We start from the raw sequence: 24,934 nt of genomic DNA on the forward strand, positions 1-24,934 counted from the left end.
AGGCGGCGTTTCCTACCGGAGGTCGGCTATCATTAGGGTTATCTGTATTTTAGACACAGCTAAACGGAACAAGGATCTTGTGCTCAGGTTGAACCATGTCCGGAGATTCTTAAGCCACTAAGTACGCCTTCCAGGCGGTCGTTTTCCCTGGAATTTTTCTTGTGAAATTAATCGGAGCAGGTCGTATGTTTATCATTAATAATAATAATAATATTTCGAAGGCGATTGCTCAATTTTGAGTTTAGTTCCAGGACTCTACGCTATATAGAAGAACCTATAACACGTAGTAACGTGTTAAACGCATCCTGGTAGAGATGTACAAGGTAGTGGTACCTTACCAAAAATACCATATACAAAATAATTGCAATAGCAGTTGAATAGTACCTCGACGGTTAACCACTGACAAGCCACCACTCTTAACTTTTAGTTGAATACCAAACGTACCAAATCCTGCCATTGACACTAGCGACACACAACTAAAATGATTTAAAATTAGCAGACTTGGTGCTCAGATGTTTCGTTTATGCACCGATTCTACAGTTTTTTTTATACAATAAGAAAACAGCCGGAACCACAAAAACCCTTTAAAATATACCCGCACCTATCCTCTATCCTGTATCACAAATAATTATAACTTTTTAATAATAAAAAAACCGACTTCAAAACTTTGTTGTCCGCTTTCGCTGTGTTGAAGTCTCATCATGCTGTATACTGTTGAGGTGGTCCATTGAAATCGGCTCACGAATGCCGAAGTAGTCGCGTAACGTACTCATAAATAAAATAAAAAATAACTAAGGTTACTCCTAAGGGTACTCCTTTTTTGAAGTCGGTTAATAAATAAATTTATGGCTGTGGTCTCTACCTACTCCAATAGCAAAAGGGCGTCAAGTGTATGTGTCAAATTCAAATTCAAAATAATCTTTATTTCATAGGTAAGCATTATTACACTTGAAATCGTCCCAATGGTTAAACTCTACCGCTCATTCGTAAGGCAGATTCCCCTGAGAAGAATGAGCAAGAAACTCTAGACTCTAGGGGTTGCTCTTTGTAAATAACATTTACAATATGAAATAATGGTATGAAAATTATGTGTATGAAATTATGGTACATATAAATTATGGGTTTACGAATTTTGACACTAAATAATATTTCACCCTTGATATATCTGGTCATAAAGAGCTTTTTTTTAAAAAAATTCACCATTATGAGTTGTATATTTTATTTGTCAACCTGAACATATAACGTCAAGGTAAAAAAAATCGCTTTGCTTCATTATTTTAGCTGCGTCCACGCAGACGACAATTTAAAGGTGGACGCATATCCGCGCCGTCCTGATAAAAAATGTATTCTATGGATATTTTTAGTTATAACGTAGGTTGAAAGGCAAAAGGGGTTAAGTGACATTTGAGATTAAAAATGAGTTCGTTAATGTAAAGATAAAAAGTAGCGTATTAGACGTTCTTGTAGCTCTGTATCCTTTCATCACGATGGCAGGCATGTCCCTCACATGGCGGCTACTACTAGACTCACGGGTAGCGGCTATAACTTCTTGAGCCACAGTAATAAAGTGTATGCCATCGATACGAAAGGAGAAGATAAAAAGTCTAAAACGTATAACATTTAAGCGTGAAACACACAGACAGCGGGTACGGGTCGGGCGCGAGTCGGGTCGGGCGCCAGTCGGGCCGGGCGCGAGTCGGGTCGGGCGCCAGTCGGGTCGGGACAGCGGCGGGTCTAATTCCGTGTAATTTATATGGACGACTCTCGCTCGCTCTCTTTGTTTCACGCTTTAACTAACAGCAGTTAATTAAGGATCAAAAAAGGTGTTTTTTGATCCTTCAATCACTGCCGTTAGTTAATGATTCATTCGATTATTGACACTCGTAACGGACAAATCAATGCAGAAAAAATCTAACTAAATCGTCGGGGATAGTGCAATTACTCGTAACTAGCATTTTATTATGAGTCTCCATTTCGGTAATTTAGAGGCCAAATCAAAACCGCGTAAATGTCGTAGCAACCAAATTACCGTGGTTTACGGGAATCTATTGTTATCAGTCCGTAGACAACATAAATTAATGCTTACTGTGCAAAAATGAAAATCGTAGCCATTGAAATAAAGTAATAACGTTAAATCTCTCTCTTGTGATATTTGGTTTGGTGCAGATACGCGCCTTTTACCAATACTACATTCGCGGATTTGAATCAATATCATGAGTGTAAAGCGGTTCATTGAACTTTTTATTTTTCCAGTGACGCATTATACCGAGACTAGAAATATTGCTTACATATTTAACTACCTAGGTATATCTCATTTTTAACAAAGTGTCGTCTTAACCTTCTACCTTTGATCTGTGGACATTAACTTTTTAGTATCAATTTGCTCAGAACTTTTTAAATTAGTAATTTATTTTATAGCAGTAACTCCTTCTTTCCAGAAATAAATGATTTCGAATAAGCATTTAAGGTACCTATTCTGTCGCCGTTGGTTGAAATGCGCTTTGAAAAAACTAAAAACCGATAAAATAATATTAAAACATATCTACTTTTCTATTGCGGTAACTTCTGACCTTATTCACCTACACAAAAACAAAAAATCCAATCGGTCTTTTTATACTGATCACTACAGTATACTTGACAAAATTTTTTAAGAAATTTCGATTGCGCCCTTTCATCTAACGGCGTATGTGTTATTCCAATGATTTATAAAAGAATTTTCTACTTTATTGTTATTACAAATACATTAAGGTTTTAATTCTATGTTGTGTTTTACTTAATTATGAATTAATTTAGAGTATAGTCCCTTTCTTGATTAAAGTGTTGTAACGTGAATATTCGGCCATCGTAACTGTTACTAAAGAGTACTAATAAAGTGAATTTTTTTTACGGTACCTAGTAACGAACGAACATGTCGTGCGCTTGCAACAGTTGCAGTGCCACTCAGTTTCAAATCGCAAAGATCTGAGTCACTGCCACTGCGCCTGTCATCCTGAGACATAAGTTGACAAGTCCCTTGTGCCCGCACCCTTGCCTTTCAGAACTTTTTTTTTTATTGGTAAGGTGGCATTACTTCATTGGATGAATTCTTTCACAAGGAGCTCCACACTTATTTCTGCCAACAAGTAGTAATGTAAGTATTTTGGTTTTGAAGACAGGTGCTGGTGAAATTACAGGCACACGAGTGGCCACTGCAACTGTTATGGGTAGGTATGTTATCAACAGGCGCATGATTTGTTCATATCGTTACTTGATAGCATAAAATATATTTCGGTTTACAACTTTTGTTTTAGTGTTCCAATCATTGACTTACAAATAAATGGACGACGGGTCTAATACAAAAACCACGAAAAAAATATCCCAAGTAAACCTATTTAAACGTAGTGACATGTAAAGGAATATGAAAAAGCTAAAACGTTGAATTTAAATTGTAATGTCATCGCAGTACTGTCTAATTTTGCTTGCTTCGCTGTCAGAAAAACAAACGAAGTCTAAAGCGTGAATGACGCTCTGTATACGATTTTAACGCCCTATAAGTTCGGACACTTTTTAGCGCGGACCCGACGTCCATATAATTGTAAGTCAATGGTTCCAATAGTAAGTTGCATTTACATATCAAAAAGTTGAACATACTTTTAATGGGATGGGAAATAGAGTGAGCTACGGAAAAAAATTCTGATAACAGTCAGTTAGGTCAGAGACGACTTGTGTCCCTCTGGTACAATTGTGACTTCAAGATCGAGTTATTTTTTGAGACCTAACAGAATTACCACACTTATAAACACTGAATTGCGTTAAGCCGGTCAAAAAAACCTTTATGTCCATGTAATAAGAGCGAAAAAGTCGGTGCGCATTTCGCTTACGCATGAATTCTGCAGCACAAAAGCAAATACTGTTGTAACTCAAAAGTAATGGAATAGAGAAAACATGATTGGAATGTTCAACAAATTACTGAATGGAACCAAAAAGTATATCGACGACACTAGGAAGGTAAAAGGTCTAACGTGCATTTGGAAAATATTACAAGAGAGCAATTTAAAGTATTGTTGTAATAAAAAAAAACTAATTTTATTTGTTATATGGAAAACTAGAAAGCTTCAACTTGTAGCGATTTATTTTTTCTTAAAAAAATAACTTAATTAAATATGTTTTACCTTTTCAGCGCCCTTATATTCGCGTTTATGGGTGGATAACTGATTATTATGTATAAATAAAAATTATCCCATTAGTGTATTTTTGTTTTTAAATCTTGTTTTCAATTCTATCATTTTTTAGTTACGCCAGTATTTGTTTTCATGTAGAAAGTGTGGTAACTCCATTAAACGTCGTTATAAATACAAACCTTGTTTTTTATGTTTTCCCCATATGAATATTATATTGTAACTTCATTGGCTGTAGTAATATTACTTGTTAAGTCTTATTGCGTATGTAATACGATAGGTATTATTATTATTAATTATTATATACTTGCACATTTGAGTTGTCTCTGTATTGGTATGTGGTAATTCAGTGCCTCCAGTGAAAAACGGAATAGAACGAGTATGATATTTAGTAGCAGTAGAGCTCCTTGTGAAAGAGTTCGTCCAGGGAAGTACTGCCACCTTACCTATTTCTGCCGCCAAGCAGTAATTAAGCATTACTGTATTCCGGTTTTGAAGGGTAGGGGTGCTGGTGATATGACGGGCACATGGGACTTGTCAACGTATGTCTCAGGGTGACGGGCGCTGTGGTTGTGCCCCACAGATCTTTGCAATTGAAAGCTCTGAGTGGCACTGTAACTGTTAAGGACAGGCGTGTAGCTTACCATCACTTACTAGTTCGTCCCGTCACTTGATGTTACAAAAAAATGCCCTTTTACTTTTATTGCACGAAAGGCTTCAGCGGGTCCGATTACATAACATATCAAAAGGACATGGACACATCATTTTTCGCACTAATGGAATACCTCACTATTTTTAAAGGCATATTTTTTTATCGGGCAATTTTTATGAGTCTAAGGCTCAACTCACACTGGCGCAGAGTGGAAGCGTCGCGACGCGTCGTTTTTTCACCTATAGCATATTCTCTATTTTTTCATTATTAAGGTAAAAATATGTGTTATGCAAATAAGGAATCGCGCGTCCACACGCGGCTTCGCCTTTTTGTAAATGAAGTGTGAGTCGAGCCTAAAGTTACAAACAAGACATAAAGGTAATAATAATAATAATAATAACCATATAAGTGACATTTTCCATAACTCTTATTAAGTTTATGACTTTTTTTATTATTTATATAATAGCTATAGTTTTTTTGTTATTGAGTTTCACGTGCAGAAAGACAGTGATTTTCTTACCCTAGCTATATAAATTAAAGACTGGAAAATGTCACTTATGTGGTTTTACATTTAAACAGACGATATGTGCTCTTTGCAAGTTTAACGAATAAATACAAATATATTTTTACATAAACGTATAAGCTGGAATACATAAAAATACTAATAATGAACGCGAACAACCAACAATTTTATTAATAAAAGTATGATTTTCTTGCCTCTGCGGAAAAGTGTCGATTTTGAGTCATTCCCTTTTTCTCAGGATGCCCTGAATTTAAATAACCCCCAGAGTTATCTTTTAATGCGACGTGGGGAAAAAATGCAATACGGGGGCTCGCGATGCGACAAAAATACGTCACGGTGCTCGCCATGTTAGCTATTTATCACTACAATTTACACGAACAGCTAAATGCGGATATAATGGCTTTATTGCGGCGGCATGTTACGGGGGCTGTTTCTAATAAAACTTGGTAATTTTAAATTTACACTGGAAGTGTAATTGTATTGCGTTTGTAATTTTTAGTTCACTAATTGTGACTGCAAAAGTGGTGCGCGCGTGTTACGACGGTGGCGCTGCAACTGCACTTTTAAATATTGTATGCTTTTATAAGCGTCTAATTGAAAGCTTTCCTAAAGGAAGTCGTGCCGTTGTCTGTACATTGGATTTGGCGTAAGCCTTGGTGGTATTTAAATAAAAGATAATATTTGATTTCCATTGTTTTAATTAACCAAATGCCCCACACATATATACATAGTTGATAGATCTAAACCTATTGTTATTGTTTGTCCCGGTTTTTTTTTTTGGGATTCGAGAAATCACTTGGGTACATTAGAAATGGACGTTATTTGGGAAAGGTAGGTAAAGTATATTTATTAAAATTTTGAAATTTACTTTGTCGGAATTTTTGAAAATATTGCGAAAAATTGGTAGTTGCAACAACTCGTCGCAAAGTTTAGGTAAAAGGGAATAAAGTCTGCCTATCCTAAATAACGTCAATGTTAATCTACTCAAGTGATTTCCCGAATCCCGAAAAAACCCGGGACAAAAATATGTAGTCGCAAGGCAGTCTCCACTTTCTCTGTTCCTCGAAGTTTAGGTAAATAAACTGTACCTATTCCGATCACTGGTAATAACTATCCGCTAAAAATTGCTATCAACATTTTTAAACCTGCCGTAGTAGCATGCTAACTGTGTAAAGCGAAAGACGGCATGTGGTGAATGATATTCTATCTTTGGTTCAGTTTATCGTGTAAAGGTCAATTTACATTGAAGCTGAACGGAATGGAAGCGAATATTTGTAACCATTTGCACAATGAACTCTATATCAATTGTGTAATGTACAAACTAGACATGAGCAAAAAACACGACGCGCGTCTTCCGGAGAATTCTCGTGCATCATCAGCTTGCACGCATCTACTGTTGGACATAAGCCTACCCTCCCGGTCCTGGAGTCTACTCCCAGTCTTCGTCCGAAACAATCACTGTCAAACAAGTGATACTCGACTAATTTTGAAAGATAATGACAAGTTTGAAGCTTCATTCGCATGCGTCTTTTAATTGTTTGTCGTGTATTACTTATTTGATAGTAATTGTTTCGGAAAGAGAACGAGAGTACAGAGCATGGGCAGTACATCCAGCCACTGCCGGTCACCTTTCTCAAGTTGTCCGTCCATCTTGTTGCAGGGCGTCCTACACTACGTTTTCCTTAACATGCTCGCCACTCTGTCTATTCCATCGGGCATGTCGGCCCAATGCCACTTATGCTTACTGATTGTGCGAGCTGTCGGTCACTTTAGTTCTCTGACGTATGACTTCAGGGATTCGGTCCATCAAATAAACCCCTAGCATAGCTCGCTCCATCGCAAGTTAAGCGATTTTAAATTTGTGGATGAGGCGCGCTGTTAACGACCACGTCTCCGCTCCGTAGGACACAACTGGTAAAACACGAATTCTCGGGAATGATAGTTTGCGCATCTAGTTTGTACGTTACGGAATTGGCAAAGTTCATTTTGCTATATACAATTTTGTTATAAAACTTTACGTCCATTCCGTTCCACATCAATGTAAACTGAACCTATATTTCTGTTTTTTTGTAATACCGAGCTGTATTTCGCCTTACGTCGCCAGATCATGAATATATTGTTATTAAATGCTGACAAATAATAATGTAATAATAAGATGTGGATACAATTATACAAAATTTCAGTCCTAATACCGAAGCACATAATTCTGAATTTTTCACAGCCCATGAAAAGGTAACATAAGTAATAATCAAAGGAATGTTAGGCGCTAATTATACCGGTCATAAAAAAATAATTAGATAATTCAGACCCCATATTCGGTAATGCTGGGATTTAATACTCCGAAGGAACTTTTGCAGGCGTAGGTATAACAACTCACGAAAATTTTATCGCAATTAGATGATAAGGGACAAATATGACTTTGTATACAGGGTTATTTGTAATATACTAACAACCTCGCAGAAATATCGACTATTAAACTTAACGACTTGTTCGTTCCGTCAATTGAAGTAATAAAAAAAAAACTATATTAGGTACAGGGTGAGCACGTCAAGCTTGACACTTAAGATTTAAATCCAACTCTAAGCGGCCAAGCTTGACGTGCTCTTGACTGTACTAACAGAAATATAACTATCAGAAATAACAACTTGTTTTCATGAATTAATAATGAATCAGGGTAATTTTCCAGTAATTTTTTGTGCCTAATTCCGGTGGCAACTTTTATTATTGAAGTAGAATCCTAACATTTCAAGAAATTACATTCAAATATTAAATAATATTTAATTGTCATGTATTGCTATTGAAATTAGGTGGGAAAAACAAACCTGAAAATTACCCAAGGATATATTATAATATTACATAAGGAACGAAGCAATAAAGAAAAATTTGAAGCTAAGTTTAAGCTTAAGTTAGCTTTCCGCCGCGGGGGATGGGAGAGCAGCCACTGAACGTCACAGTTGAGTGGATGCTGTCCTGGCCCCCCATGGCCTCTGGGTAAAAGACTCGGGGGAGTTCGTTGCCCTGCATAGAGGGGCCCGGGATGGAAGGCTCGTCTGGTGTTCGGCGAGCCTCACATTCAGAGTCGGGGGACCGATGTGTCACCCTTCTCGGGGAGGGGCTGTGCAGGGCGCGGTCTGTCGTTGGTGGGGGCGCGGTCGAGTGCAATAGCGTACCCATACCTTTTTGACAAATCTCACACGTTACTTGATATCGAATGATATGATAGTTGGGGCCGACTCTAGTTTGTCTATGAATTAAAAAATAATGAGTTTTTTCAGAAATAAGTTTTTTGCATTATTTTATTAATAATTACTGCTAATAGTTCTGATCAATGCCGGTCGTAATATGCGGTTCCTGAACACATCATAGAGAGCTTATAGTTTGTGTAGATAAAGCAGTGTATGTAACTGTACATAATTAGGCATTAAAACACTCGTGCGACGTTTTTACGAAACTCGCCTGTCGGCTCGTTTCATAAACCCACACTCCTATTTTGTAACTAACATAAACTAGAAAAAAAAAAATTTTCACATGAAAGTACAAAAATAAATTTAATGAATTATCTCATACAACGAAAGTTGTATGATGTTAGTAATTTCTGCGAGGTTGCTATTTTACAAATCGCCTGTTTGCCAGAACAACGTGTTATTTATGTCTCGATTTTTAGAGATAACACATTGTTCTGGCAAAAGGGCGAAATAACCTTGTATAGAACAACTTCAGATCATATGATAAGTCATCACCACACAACAGATGTATCATTTTTTATCACCTTGCGTATCATATTTTACAAATTCACTATATCTGTACACCTTAAGCACATTTATATGCAATCGTTTAAATTAGCAATTGACAATACATCCTGCATCGCACATTTGCTAAGTGACTAGGTTACGTCATCATAGAACAAATTGTACTTGGTAGGTACTTAAAAGAAAAATTGCAATTAGTCTACTAATCAAAATCATTCTCATAAAGGCAAACTTTATTAAAACTATATTTATCATTTATCGATTTAGCATTTATCTAGTGGTACTACAGCAATCATAGCTTCAATAATAAGACTTAGGCGTAAAAAGCAATTGCTGCTTGCTGCTAAAAGTGTTACCTTAAATACACTCCCGGGCAAATAATTTGGGCCTTCTTGCGTTTTTATTTTTAAATGGTTAGGATAAGTGGAAGTTTTAAGTTTAAGTAGAAATTTTTTTAGTTTTTGACAATTTTCTGCAAAGGCTACGGGAAATGACGTTCGGAAAATGATACTGTAACTATAAGAGATTCCACACACTAGCGTCTTTCGAACGTGAGCGTCTTGCCAACACACGCACAGTGTCGACATGACGTCCAAGCGGCGGCGACACTGAGCGTTTACTTTGAGTATACGTCGCGCTGGCGCTGAGTCGCGGTCGTGTCGACCTTGTATGTATGATATGTGTATGTACGAACTTATGTTTAGTTTGCTTCCCACTTATAAGTCTGTGAATATACCATAGACTATGAAACAATTTCTTCGAATCTAAAACGCGTATATTTGTTTATTCAAACAAACCAACGTTTTGGTCCTACTATATTTCGACCCCTCCTATGTAAAGTATCGTATGTCGAAATTGCCAAGTTTACAGGGAAGCGTTTTAAAATTTTGAATTCACTGCAATGAGCATAACACGTGACTCTATTTCTCAGTTTTATTCGGCAAAACTCAAACAGAGTATTATAAAATCTTAGATATCGGTTAGATGAACAACCACAATTTATTTTATTATTTTACAATTTAATTTAGCATTTCTATGCCAAAGTCACGTGTTGTACTCATTTCAGTGAATTCAAAACTTAACGCTTCCCTGTAAAATTGGCAATTTCGACATACGATACTTTACGTAGGAAGAGTCGATTTCACGGCTGACCGTGGGACATGTCGGGGGCCTGAAAATTAAGCGTATCACTCCACAAACCTTTGCTTTCTTGTGAAGTACTGCCACCTTACCTATTTCTGACAAAGCGGTGTGAGCATTACTGTATTATTGATTATTGCGATTGCAGGCTCATGGGACTTTTCAACATAAGTCTCAGGGTGACAGGCGCCGTGGCAGTGCCCTTCAGATCTTTGCGTTTTAAAGCTCTGAGCGGCACTGCAACCTGTTATGGACAGGCATGTCGCTTAGCACCAGGCGCACGACTTGTTCGTCCAGTCACTTGGTATCATAATTAAAAAAATCAAACCAAAAAGTCTCTTACTACAGACAATACAAATAATGGGTCGGCATCATATTGGACTATATTTTTATTTAAGTGTCTTTTTTTAATTTTTTTTTAAATAATAACGCACACACTCAACATAGCCCCGCACTAGTGAAATCCTGCGTCGCGGCTGCTATGGACACACAAATAGACAACCACAAATCACACCCAAACTCACGAGAGAAACAAATTTAGGCCATATAAATATTTCTCCCGGCCCAGGAATCGAACCTGAGACCTCTGCGTGGCAGTTCGGCATGGTAACCGTTCGGCCACGGAGGCAGTCAGAGTCTTGTAAATACCATTTACAACTTGCGAAGGATACTACCCAGGGAGAAGTTGAAACTGAAGATTTACCTAAATCTGTTGTCTACGATGGAACGTCTCATCAAGTCACGCCTTCATGAAGAACCTCTAAAGGACACAGGAGTAAACAATGCAAAGTAGCCATATACGCATAAATTTGTTTTTGACAGATTTAAAACAATGTTTCTTTGTTACATCCACGTAAATCGTTCAATAAAATCATATATTTAGTCCACAATATATAGATAACAGTTGGTTTGTTTGAAAAAAAAAAACAATACACGCGATTTAAATATAAAAAATGTTTCATTTCTTATGTATAGCAATCGTGAATACCTAATAATTAGATATAAACTTTCATAGATTTCTCACAGATGGCGCTACGACAGAAATGTCATTAAAACCAAAAGCAAAAATGTGCAACAAGCACATAACAGTAATTCGTAAGATCGGCTGGTTCGTTCCGTAACTCAGTTGGAAGAAGCGTCAGCCTTGTAATTTTAAGTTTAGTTTTTTCTATCTAATTTCGGTGGCAATTTTATTATTTATGTTTTCGACAATGTTATTGTGAAATATTAAGTAATATTTCATGATATTTTTTAAATTACTTCTCTACAAGGTTGGCGGCCGTCATGGCTATCCTCATTTTTGAAGCTGCCACGCGAAAGATGGAACGGATTCCTTGGATTTGCCCCTGCATTATTAGTTGAAGAATCGGCATCTATTGCCCCTCAGTAAGTGGACATAATACTGCAGCTTTCTATACAGTTCTGAGTATATTCAACTTGTTCCCCATTCGACGTAGAACTTCAACATGGGTGACCCTTCGGATCCAAGATATGCTAAGCTTACGTCATAATATATAATAACACTTCATCATAACACTCTAGAATTTTCAAATAATAAAAATTGCCATCAAAATTAGGTAGAGAAAACTAACCTGATAGCTACACAGACACGGTACGGCGAGGTCACTGGCTCGACTACAGCCGAATCCAAGGATTTTTTCTTCGTGCTCGACCTTTGCATTAATAATAACAGACTAGATATGTTTATTATACCAGTTTAAGCTCAACAAACATTGTTAAAGCTGAAGGCATTTAATGGTGAAAATGTAGGGTGGCTCGATTTATTTGTCCGGGAGTGTAATACGTCAAATGATTCTTCTTTTCAACTATATCAATATAATAATTATACATAGTCTCTGAAATAAATAATAAATTAAATAAAGCTTTCGTAGGAATTTTTTGCATTAGAATAATAACAAAACATAATCATTCCATATACGTTATTACACCTTAGTTTTAAAACTTAGTAACTAATATAAAGACAGTAATACTGGTAACATTAAGCGCCCGTGCACAGGGTAAAGATTCGTTAAAAAAGTCGACACCGAAATCGACAAAAAAAAAATTATAATTTAATTAGTCCAGCACTGTACTATCAGGAACCGACGAGAAGTCATGGCGAACTAGACCCGTTCCTTACAGGAAACCCGTATCCAGAAGTGGGTCGCATAAAAGGTTGTGGAACAATTTCTTTTTTAATAATTATAACAAATCTTTGCTTTACTTTCTCAAACGTATCGTAACATATCGTATCTTAAAGCACAAAGTTATTGGAATGCAAAAAAAATATTGTATATACAAATCGACCCCTCCTACGTAAAGTATCGTATGTCGAAATTGCCAAGTTTACAGGGAAGCGTTTTAAAGTTCTGTTTTATTCGGCAAAGCTCGTTACTCAAATAGAGTGATCATCTAACCGATATCTAGGATTTTATAATACTCTATGTGAGTAGCGAGCTTTGTCGAATAAAACTGAGAAATGCTAAAGTCACGTGTTGTGCTTATTTCAGTGAATTCAGAATATTTAAAACGCTCCTCTGTAAACTTGGCAATTTCGACATACGATACTTTACGTCGGAGGGGTCGAAATATCGCAGGATGATTTCACGTCACATTTCCTTCATATTCACACACCGGCTTTTACCTATTCTTAAAGTAATGCATTCAAATTAACCCCTTGATAAGAAATTTAAAATAAATAGAAAGCTTTGCCATCACCTGAATAATCACACTTTATAAGATACGAGTTCGAGAAAGTAAGGCATTGAAATGTCAATTTGATTTTGCTTATCAATAAAACTGAAACTAAATAAGATGTAAAGAAACCCCTTATAGGGGGTTGCAGGTATCGTTTCGCTGGTTTCAGATAATGTTAATAACTCAATTTAGCTAAAAATGTCGATTACGACCATTGACATATAAAAACTGTACATGGCGACACTAGGATAAAAAAATTGAATCTCAAAAATTTGAGTTATGTCTAACTAAGTAAGAAGTATGAAATATAAAAAAATGCCAATCTGTTTAAACAACATTTTAGGAATGTTCAATTAAAATATATTTACAATTATAATAGTTTGTGACAACAGTAAACTGTCGTTGAAAAGATTACAAACCCAAGGTTTCTCAATGGTATGCTTTTTGATTTGTTAGTTTGCAATAAATTATATAGATGGCATTGCTCAGAAATTATTCTCGAAAGTAACCAACGTTTTAGACTTCTACTCTAAAATATAAAAAATACAGACTCGGCATCTTTGCGATTTTATTATATATATTCTTGTATATATAATCAACACTTGACCAAGAGCAATAACTTCGACAAAAATATAATACCTGCCATCTGTTGGCCTTTTTGAATATTAGTACTTGGTGCCATCTATTGATCAGATTTAAGAATCAACATAAGCGTCCGAATAAGTGGAGTTACCAGTGCGACATTTCTTTGTCTGAGATTGGGTATCTGTACTGGTGTAATATTATATTATCTGTCATGATAAGGGTAGAACTGTTAAGCGTGTCGCTTATCACGTCGGCCCGTCACTCGGAATCATTTACGGTATTTTAAAATAAGTTATGGACCTTTGCCACGGCTTATAACCAATATGGTCGGAAAAAGGAGTTCCACATATAAAATACATGTAAAGAAGTAGCTACAAGGAGCGACATAGAGTTGTTAAAACCACCAAATATTAATTAATTACTTCTTCGAATTCGGGATTACCGGAAATGGCTTTTCTGCATCGTTGGACAAAACTACTGACCTAGGAAATCGAAGTTGGATTTTATAGTAATTCTAATCGTGTCACGTAAAAACATGCAGTAGATGACGAACCTTTTACCAAAGTAGAGAGTAAGAAAGTAACGAGAATGGTCACTCTGTGCCCCTCCCTAGCTTTAGATAATGCACCGCGCCCCGCATATTGAAGGACACATGGACGGAACGGCAACAAGGCCGTCAGTTATCTAGCGCATTTTTAACATGGCACCATTAGAATTACTTTAAAATCCAACTTCGACTTCCTAGGTTAGTAGTTAGTCCTACGATGCAGTAAAACCATTTTCAGAAATCCGGAATTCGAAAAAGTAATTTATTAATATTTGGTAGTTTTAACAACTACATGTCGCTCTTTGTAGCTATATCTATACATGTGTCTATATAATGTGGAACATTTTTTGCAACCATGGCTTGTAACAATCACATTGCTTTTATGATGAAATTGAAAAAACTGTCATGTCTACATTTGGAAGCAATATGCGATACTCACTTTAGGCAATAGTTTTTGGTTAAGTATCAACGGTTTCTAGAATAGGTATACTTGGACCATCGCCACCGCCATTTACGTTGTTCATTTCACTTGCTTGCTCTTTCTCTAGCGTCTTCTCTTTATCAGCGGCTTTTGTATTGCGACACTCGAAGTTCTTGCATAGTTTGGTCTAAAACAAAATACATCTATCACTATGCTTGCGGACGCACACACTGACTGATTTTATACGTAAAAAAATTGTGTCAGTAAGAAGCATAATGCTGAGTAGCAGCGTACTGAGGACACTAGCCGAGAGACCGGGACAATGCTTTACAATGGCATTGGGTATTGGATCTGATAAATCTTCACGCGCAACTTGTTTATTTTATTAATGAGTGTGTATATTATTACAAATATGTGTGTCATATTGTTATTAACTTAACTGTTATTAACTGCCTCCGTGGCCGAACGGTTACCATGCCGGACTGCCATGCAGAGGTACCAGGTTCGATTCCCGGGCCGGGAGAAATATTTGTATGGCCTACATTTATTTGTCTCGTGAGTTTGGGTGTAATTTGTAATTGTCTATTTGTGTGTCCATGGCACCCGCGACACAGGGTTCCCCTACTGCGGGGCTATGTCGAGTGTGTGCGTTATTATGTTATTATTATGTTATTGTCTTTTATAATTTGTGTGTTTTATAAAGTCACTAACACAGATTTTGTTTGTTGTGTGTTGAATGTTTAAAATAATAAAATTGAAAGTTTGCACTCGTTAGGAATTTGTAATGATAATCTCAGTTGTTATAAATAAGCGCGGCAAAGTCAGAAAAGGCTGTTAAATTTCATGGTCTTCCTTTTACATAAGATGCTATGTTATTTAGAAGAAAACAATCCTTATGATTGAGGCTTTCAGTCAGTATAGTAAAATTACAGGTGTTTTTATTTTTTCCAGGTTCGATTCTCGATTCAGACAGGCTTTTTTTAGTAAAATGTTCTATGTACGGTATTTTTCCTCCGTGTGGCATAGCCGTGGGACACCTTGTATATACTCACCGTGTAGTATAAACTAATAAAACCGATCATTGTGCCAGCCAGCACGTCCCACCAGTGGTGCCGGTGGTCGGACATACGCGAGAGAGCGCAGTACACTGCAGACGCCATGCAGCCTGTTTGTATGGCTCGGATGGCTCGTGTATGTGGTTTGCTGCGTCTGTGGAGGTAATACTGTGGAAACAGAGAAATTATTATTTACATATGCTTGCAGACGCGCGAGTAGATTGCTTCAACGGCAAGATGCGCAAGCGATGCACGTACCTGGTGCACATGGTGCGGGCCAGATCTAATAGCATTTTTGAGTATGATAGCTGCCAGGCTTGATTGCTTATAAATGAATGAATTTTATGAAAACTGGCAATCTTGCAAAAGTCATTTTATTCCGTCTTCAAAAAAATCAGACAATGGTTTGTTATAATTATACATAGATCGAGCACAGAGAAAAATTTACTAGAACCAGCGTATTCAGCATACCAGGCCGACACTCTCCCAACTAAGCTACGGAATGAACCAGCAGACCCTACGAGTTTCTGTAAGTGCTTGTTGCAGATCTTTGTTTTTGTTTTTTTAACGACTTTTTTGCCGTAGCGCCATCTGTGAGAAATCTATAAAACATTTCCTCACCCAGCGTTCTTCTGTGATATTTATCAAACTGAACTCAATACTCACAACGATGAACAAGGCAGCATGCAGAGCCAGCGAGGTGTGTCCTGAGGGAAAGCTGCGGTCAGACTGATTCATCCAATGAGCTTTAGTGCAAGTGTAGCTGGAGACGTAGTCCGAGCTGAAATATTTGAATTTCAAATTTCAATACAAATATAAATTCAAATGCAAACACACATGTAAATGCAATTTTTATAACATCAAGTGACGGGACGAACAAGTCGTGCGCCTGATGGTAGCTACACGCCTATCCATAACAGTTACAGTGCCACTGAGAGCTTTAAATTGCAAAGATCTGAGGGGTACTACCACTGCGCCCGTCATCCTGAGACATAAGTTGAAAAGTCCAATGTGCCTGTAATTTCAACAGCACCCTTACCATTCAAAACCGGAACACAGTAATGCTGACATTAGTGCTTGGCAGAAATAGGCAAGATGGCAGTACTACCCTGGACGAACTCTTTCACAAGGACTACTAAACTACTATTTTCATCATCGTCATTATCAACCCGTTTATTCGTCCCACAGGTGAGCACGGGGTTCATCTCAGGCGAGGGTTGGTGACGTTACATGTTTCCTGAAGGTTGTGAGCCTACTTCGACATGCAGGTTACACCACGATGTTTTTCTTCACCGATAATAAATTACAAAAAACTCAAATTTTATTAAACATTTGTAGGTAACGGCAATGAAAAGCGGGCTTGCTGAAAATTAGCGCTACAGGTTGGATTTTCTGCCCGTAGCTAATAGCTGCGAAGTCTAGTTTGCGTGTGCCGCAGCACGCATTTATTATTATTATTATTATTAAATGTTTAACTCGTGCATTAGTATGCAAATTATTTTTCTGTATCCATATTTGTTGTATTGTTTTGTAGCGATAATACATTTTTTTAACGCACTCATAGCCCCGCACTACGGAAATACTGTATCGCTAGTGCCATGGACACACACATAAGTAGACAACCACAAATTCCAGAGAGAAATTTGTATGGCCTATACTTATTTCTAAATATTTATTTCAGGATTCTCTAGGAAAGTTGATGCACTTTAGTAATTTCTGGCAACTCACTCTTGACAAGTCGTAGCCTCCTTCGGCATGCAAGTATCAAAGAAATGTGGTCTCGGCGAACCGACTATCAACTTCAAAACTTGCACAACAGTCAGATTAAGTACGAATCCATACATGTACTCTTTATACCACCGGAGAGCTCTATTCTTAGGCCGTTGTTTGTCAACATTGTGGTATTTGCGTTCAGTTAGTAACATCTGTAAATTAACATAAATAGTTATTATTATTTATCTTCTACAACAATACTAAAAAGGTATACATTATAAAGGTTACAGAAACACTAAAAACTGTAGAATAATAAATAAATCCAATTTAATATCTATGGTCACTAAAACTATTTTATTTTTGTAATACTCATATTTACACATGATTAAAAAAGGAGGAGGTTTCTAATTCGACAGTATGTTTTTTTTTATATACATATGTTATGTAATTATTCCGGCCGACATTTGTGGACCGATTTTGATGATTCTATTTTTGTTGGAAAGAGGGTGCCTCGGTAGTGGTCTCATTTAAATTTGAATAAAATATTACACATGTACCATAAGGGTGGCAAAGTATACCCGATAGAGGGTGACCAATTTCAATGAAACTTGGCAAATAGATATAATTCCACGAACTTTTCAAGTCGGTTTTTTTTAACCCTGTAGGTACTGAGATTGCCAACAGACTGAATTTCAATTTCATGCTAAATATAGTTCATGTAAAAAAGCAATCAAGGCCTTACATTTAATATTTTAACTCAGTTAAAATCACTGTTATCATCATCCACCCATTTATACGTCCCACTGCTGGACACGGGTCTCCTCTCAGGCGAGGGTTTAGGCCATACTCCGCCTCGCTGGCCCAATGCGGGTTGCAGACTTCATACGTTTTCCGAGGGTATGGACAGGCGTGTCGCTTACCGTCGCGCACGACGTGTTCGTTCCATCACTTGGTATGTTAAAAAAAATACTTACAACAACAAGGGGTAGCAGTATCGTAACAACCATCAGCCATTTCCAGCTGATCGTGTCTCCATTAAATTGGTATGATAATGCAGGGTCATTACAGCGGAACCCAAACTGGCCTCCGGGTATGAATCTTAGCTCCACAAGTAGAAATATTAAAATAACTGGAAAGAGAAAATAAATATATAACGCCACTTGTAGCACAAAGGATTCTAGGGCTACGCTTAGATGAGTTACGCTTCCACATTAAATGGCGAACGGCTATGGAGTGGAATTCCCTGCCTGCAGACTTGTTCCCTTACATGAGGAAATTGAAATAGCATTGGGCTGGATATATCATGAGGGAGACTGGAAAATGTAACAGAGTGGTACCCAAGAGAAGGCAAACACAGACAGGGAAGGCAGATGAAGAAAAAGATGGGAAGATGACTTAAAATTGGTGGCAGGCTCATTTTGGCAACAATAGGTACAGGACAGGGAAAACTGGAAGTTTCTGGAGGCCTACGTCCAAAGATAAGCTGATGTGGATGTAATTTAATTATAGGAAAATGTTTTGAATTATTAATATTGAAACTATTTAAGTATTAATTTTAATTGGAAATTTGTCTATTATTTTTAGCATTTATCTAGGTTTAAGATATTTTATATTTTATAATGAATTGTACTTTCTAATAACAAAGTATACTGTAATATTTGAATTGAATTGTATCAGCAAGAAAGGCTATTATTATGTAAGTAAATTGTAAGTAATTGTAAAATCAATTACTGGTTATTTAACAGTATTAAAAATACAAAAAAAATGTATTTGTATAGTTTTAAAAATAATCTAAATACGAAGATACAATATTTAGGGTTTTAGACATCATAAATTTCATTGAATAAATTGGCAAAAACAAGTGTGACATGGAATTTGATTATCAATTCTCACCTTACACTCAAGCATGGAATGTCGTAAAATTACAGTCTTCCATTAATGAATTTCAATTCAAATTAATTATGAAAACAATTACATTATCATTACATTCTTGTTAGAAATTGGAGATTTATTAAGATTTTACAACGAATTTGAATTTCTCACTATTTAAACATTTTATCTTAATTAGAAATCTTTTCTGATTGCTGTTATGTAAGTGTAAGGTCATGGATTATTTATATATGGAAGATTAAGTGGCCTTTATCTGTGACTGTAATTGAGTGTATGTTGTGTATTTTTGCACAGTCATTTTCATGTTATCTAATAGGTGATAATTTTTCTGTCGATAGAAACATGTTGAGTTACTTAATAGTTTACAGAATGTTTACATTGACTATATCTACAATATCATTATTTTGGTTTTCCATTCTAGATTCTCGCTTCTATAGAGGTAAATTTAGAATTTAGCACAGTTGGCCAGGGTCAGGGATATAGGTCTGACCCTTTTTTTGTTCATAGTGTAATCATGCAATTAGTTGAATCACTATGAGCAGATGGGTTGCGTGATTAGTGGCGTATAAAGTAAACTCCACAGTAGGAGCCTCTCCAATTGTAGACGGATTTTCAAGTTAGTTGTTGTTTCAAGTGTGTATTTCTAGGATTCTGCACCTCTTAAGATGTCTCATTAAGTCAGTTGCCCTGCTAGTAGGTTAGGGTGGTGAATAAGTTGTTTTTTGTACTTGGTAGTGCACTTGGTACATTGTGTAACAGTCTGGTGTCGACATTGAGATGCCTATTTTGTGGTAGACCAAATTTCTTCCTTTACTGTGTTGATTTTTAGGTAGTTCGATTGAACCATTAGGATTAGAAATCAGCTTGAGAATGGAATCTTCGGCTCTTTGTATTATAAGTGCGACATTTTAATTACATGCAGCACCCCAAATGCCATAAGTTTAAGGAATTGGTTTAAGGACAGTTTTATGAGAAACTCATTGTCACAAGACAGCAGACTGAATTTAAACAGCCAGTGTAGCCTGTGAAATTGGATGTTGAGTTAGTCTCTTTTCGTTCGGATGTAATTTTTTTAGGTATGTCTTACAATCCAGATACATTCCTAAGTACTTAATGGAGTTGCTATGCGGAGTTGTTAGTTGCCTAGGTCCAAGATTTAGCAAACAATATAATACCGTATTGCTCAATACTGGTAAAAATTGTAAGAGTGGTCATATTTACAATGAACCTATTTTAGATTCTCTCATTCTGCATGGTGTAAAAGGTAAATTTTGAATTTTAAATGGAGGCAAACAGTATTCCTCAACAATGAACACACGTCTCTGGTGTCAGAAACTCAAGTTGAAAATTATATTTATTATTAATTGGGTGGCTTATACAGGGCTTGTACCGTTTGTTACAGTAATTGCAATTAATCTAGTATGGTCATGGTGATCACCACTCGATGGCAACGTCAACATAATTAAAGTATGGTGAGATTTTACTTTGCCTTCGATTGAAACATTTATAGAAAACATGATTTAAAAAGTAAAATTGCTACACAAAAAACTGCACTTTTTCTTTTTAATTACTTCCAGTTTCGTCTGTCTAAAAGGATAAAAGAACACAAAAAGTAATAAAAACCACGTACCTCTGTGGAAACGGTTGGTCTTCGACCACAAAAACTTGGCTTTATCCAAGATTTTATCCATTATTTTCGCAAAACCTTACGTATTTTTTAATCGTTAGAACTGTTTAAACGTATGCATTAAACACGCGAAAAGTCACGTCGTGACGCACGTATCGCTCGTACTTTAGTAATATAACTAGTGATTGTGATTTCCTATGTTGTCATGATTCATTTCATACTAGCAAATATTACGACATGACGAATAACTACCTACTAAGTGTAAAATTATGTTTTCTCGCTCCGCTCTAAGATTGAGGTTTGGTAAATGTATAATTATATTACAGTTATTGTAATGGCATTAGCAGTTATACCGGCATTTTTTGCTTTCTCACGAAAATCATCGAATATCATGATTTCTCTAAAGTTTTTCGCAAGTGCGTTCTAAACAGTTAAACCATGAAAACTTCTAATATTTATTTCTTACATTTATGTATTTATTTATTTGACGAACACGCAAATTTGATGAATTTACTTCGTAAAATTATAATTGAAGTTGGATTCTTTGATAATAAATAACTTCCTATTCTCGCCGGTAAAATACTTTAGGTATGTACATTACACATTTTATAAAATTTGAATTCGACACAAAAATTAGGTACAAAAATAGAGTTCTCTGTACCAGCTACAAACTAATAAGAGATACTACGTTACCAGCTATGTTCATATCACAAACTAAATGTTCATATAGAGATAGACTTGTATTAGTAGTTTGTGGAGATAGAGATCTCTATATGAACATACCTGTCATTAAGACGTTGACAGTAAAATAGCTATTTATAAAGTTTGATATAATACAACTTAGATGAAATAGAAAAGCGGTCAAGTTCGAGAAATCGAACTCGAATGCGACCGCAAGAAGCGAGTCGGATTCATGTAAAGGGTACCGTATCAAAGCACTTATATACAGCAGATTTAGCACAGTAATAATTAACTTTTTCACCTCACTGCCTCGGAAAGGCTTTCTTTCTCATTGAAAATGTGGGCAAGTGTTTTTGCACGCTAGCGTGGAAAAGATTTTTGAAATTCGAATTTGACGTTACACTGTGGTGCACCTAACTTTTTCTTTCGATGAAAAAAAAAGATAATGACACGTTCAAATACGCGATTTGTCGTACGGACAACAGCACATCTTTTGGTTCGAAAATCGCCTCCAGTGCAACGGAACAAGATACGTCAGTGTGTAGCTTGATGTGCTGTTGACGTACATAGGACATGTATGTAATATATAAATCCGTTGGTTTATTTTATTTTTATTCTTATTATTGTTGACATTAAATTGACAATGACAAGTAATTGTGTTTATTAAATTATTTTAATTCGTCGAAGAATAATATAAAATAATTTCAATAACACAAAATAAAAGTACAAGCAAGAATAAAAATTGGTGAGGAGTAAATTTAGAACGCATCCGAAGAGAAATTTTTGTTATAATTAAAAAAACCGAATGTTTTAAAGTTCAACTGTTTTTCTTTCACTACCATTTTCTTCGCTATAGTCAGGTGAAAAGTTGCGTGTTTCGCTCGACAGCAAAGTACTTTGCGTCTCGTGTCTTGAAACTCTCGTTACGCTCAGAAATCTACGTTTGAATCGATCTTAGCTTTGTTCGCTTGCTCAGGTTTCAATACAAGCACTCGCGTAAAACAATAACTTTACAGCCTTGCATACCAAATAACTATTTATTTGTTTAATTCTCATCTTATTATTTTGTGTGGGAAACAGGAATCATAAAATGCTTGGAACTCATTTAGTTTGCGAGTGGTTTACGTCAATTGACATTTAATTTTTTTAACCACTAGTTTTTATTGTTTCTATTGAAAACAGTTGCAAAACTAAAGGACATTATTTTTTTATTTTGTCTAATTTTTAGTTTAAGTATTTTATTTTTCGAGTTCTTAGGTTTTCGCGATTGTTACACATAGGAAATGAAACTATTTTTCCGGATTTAAATCAACAACAAAGCGAAGTATTTGTACCCGCGTCAAAGAACATATAGCTGATGTCAAACACCGTCGCGTAAACAAGTCTGCAGTCTGCGAGCATGTTCATGGATAAACCTACACATTCAATAAAGTTTGACAAACCCCAGGTCCTTGCAAAAGAAGTCCGTTATCTACCCAGGATGCTGCGAGAGGCCATTGAAATTAAAAAACATCCTAATTTCAACAGGGAAGATGGTTTCTCCGTACCACCAGTTTGGGATCCAGTATTTCCTCTAATGAAAAATCCCAAACAGACATAAGACTGCAGTACTAATTAATATGTTTTAGTTTATTCTAATTTCTATTATTAATTAATAATAAATTGAACTTAATAAAAATTCATTCAATAAAATAATTTGTAAAACTTAATGAAGCGTAAATTGGAATGTTTTCATTGTAAAATTAAAAATAAGGTATTTAATTATAAACTATTGTAGCTATAGTGGAAAAATAGGGTGGTTTGCATCAATATTAGACATAACTGGTTGAAGACTGTATCACCTCAGTCAACCGTGACCATGGGACCTGTGAAGGGCCCGAAACGTCGGTTTGTTTGAAAAAACAAATATACGCGATTTAAATCCGGAAAAATAGTTTCATTTCCTATATTTTATTTTTAATTTTGAAACGTTGCTTGTTCCAAAACATCGTAAGTACCCCTGAAGGATTCCTAGAAGTGTCTGTCGTAGTCTAAAGCTCTTTAAGAAAATCAGTGACAGAAATGTCTTACTGATTGATGTTTGATTTTTGTTTGTGGAGGAGCGTGCGCCTTAGACTATGGAAACTATTATTTATTTTATTTTTTTTCATCCTCTAAGGCGTGCGCGGTTATCAGGATTGTTTACTTGCGATTCTTGTCAAAATATACCTGAAAATATGAAAATTGCGGATGGATTTGTCGTGGCAGATAGCCGAAATCTACCAAAAGTAAATTTATTGATGCTATTGCAGTACATGCGAGAAAACGACTCGTATAACATTGCAGAAATTTGCGGAGCCAAAATGCTGGTTTCGTCTAGGGACTCGTACGTAGAATCCTCTATTGGATTTGTACAATTAAAATGAGACAATGCAATTTGTACCGTAAAGTGCGCCGTGCAACCAGAGCACAGAATCCGGTGTAAACCATACACTGTAGTTGCAAGCATAAATGAATCTGAAGAGGTAATAATAGACTCCAAATGCGAAGATTGTGCGGCTAGTGCTGTTGGATGTAAGCATTCTATATATGTTTTTTGATGTGGCTTATAAAACGTACGGAGGAGCCGGCAGTGACGTCAGTTGCATGTTATTGGTCGCGCCCAAAACTATCCGAAACAGCCACGAAAGACAAGTTTGTTCTGTCCAAGAAAATGGGACTCAAGAGGCCTAGGAAAGTTCCTATGTCTTAAAATGCGATCCCAACCTTAAACTCATTTTTGGCAGAATGCAAAAAAAAGACTGTTTGATGACAAATAATGTGGTGAAATGAATAACGCCGGATACATATCGCCTATTTAACTTAATTTTATACTTCAGAATAACTTACCTCTCAGAGAGATTAATAAGCTTTGAGAATATTAAACATTTTGCTGAAGAAAAATTAACACCACAAGTAAAAAAAGAAATAGAAGAAAGTACTAGATGCCAAACAAATAGTAAACTATGGCACACGTTGAGACAGGGTATCTACATCGAAAATTCATGAAGTCGCTAGATGCAACGCGGATGGGGTTCTTGTGAAAACCATACTAGGTAGATATAAAGTACCAGAGACAAACGCCATTAAACGTGGAAAACGTTTAGAAGTTGAAGTACTAAAAACACTGAAATTAGGAATGAAACTTAATATATCAAGTTGTGGGTTACTGTTAATTAAACCTTTTATTGGAGCTTCACCAGATGGAGTGGCAGATGCTTTCGTTGTTGAAATTAAATGCCCATTCACTGAATAATGAAAAATCGATGTCGTAAAAGACAATGTAATCAATGATAAATATAAAGCCCAAGTTCAATTGCAAATGCATGCTACAGGTGAAAAGAAAGGTCTGTTGCATATCCTAAGTTTGAAACAAACAAAATTTCTTATAATTACTGGCTGTATTACGGCAGATTATATGTCGAAAAATTAATAAAAGGAGAGTGCTTTTGGGAAAAAATTTTATTAGAGAAAATGTT

General features: G+C 36.1%; 1 protein-coding gene across 1 annotated transcript; it reads right to left on the reverse strand.

The window, feature by feature from the left end:
- Positions 1–14,388: 14,388 nt before the first annotated feature.
- Positions 14,389–20,820, reverse strand: LOC113230938 (phospholipid phosphatase 1-like). Its single transcript, XM_026465048.1, has 6 exons — positions 20,760–20,820; positions 18,214–18,368; positions 17,255–17,451; positions 16,193–16,307; positions 15,524–15,694; positions 14,389–14,658 (listed from the first exon to the last, which is right to left on the reverse strand). Exons 1-6 carry the CDS (start codon positions 20,818–20,820, stop codon positions 14,509–14,511), a joined length of 849 nt encoding a protein of 282 aa, XP_026320833.1. The 3' UTR covers positions 14,389–14,508.
- Positions 20,821–24,934: the final 4,114 nt, after the last annotated feature.

The sequence above is a fragment of the Hyposmocoma kahamanoa genome, unplaced genomic scaffold, assembly GCF_003589595.1.
Source record: "Hyposmocoma kahamanoa isolate Upper Pololo Valley unplaced genomic scaffold, ASM358959v1 64, whole genome shotgun sequence".
Taxonomy (NCBI): domain Eukaryota; kingdom Metazoa; phylum Arthropoda; class Insecta; order Lepidoptera; family Cosmopterigidae; genus Hyposmocoma; species Hyposmocoma kahamanoa.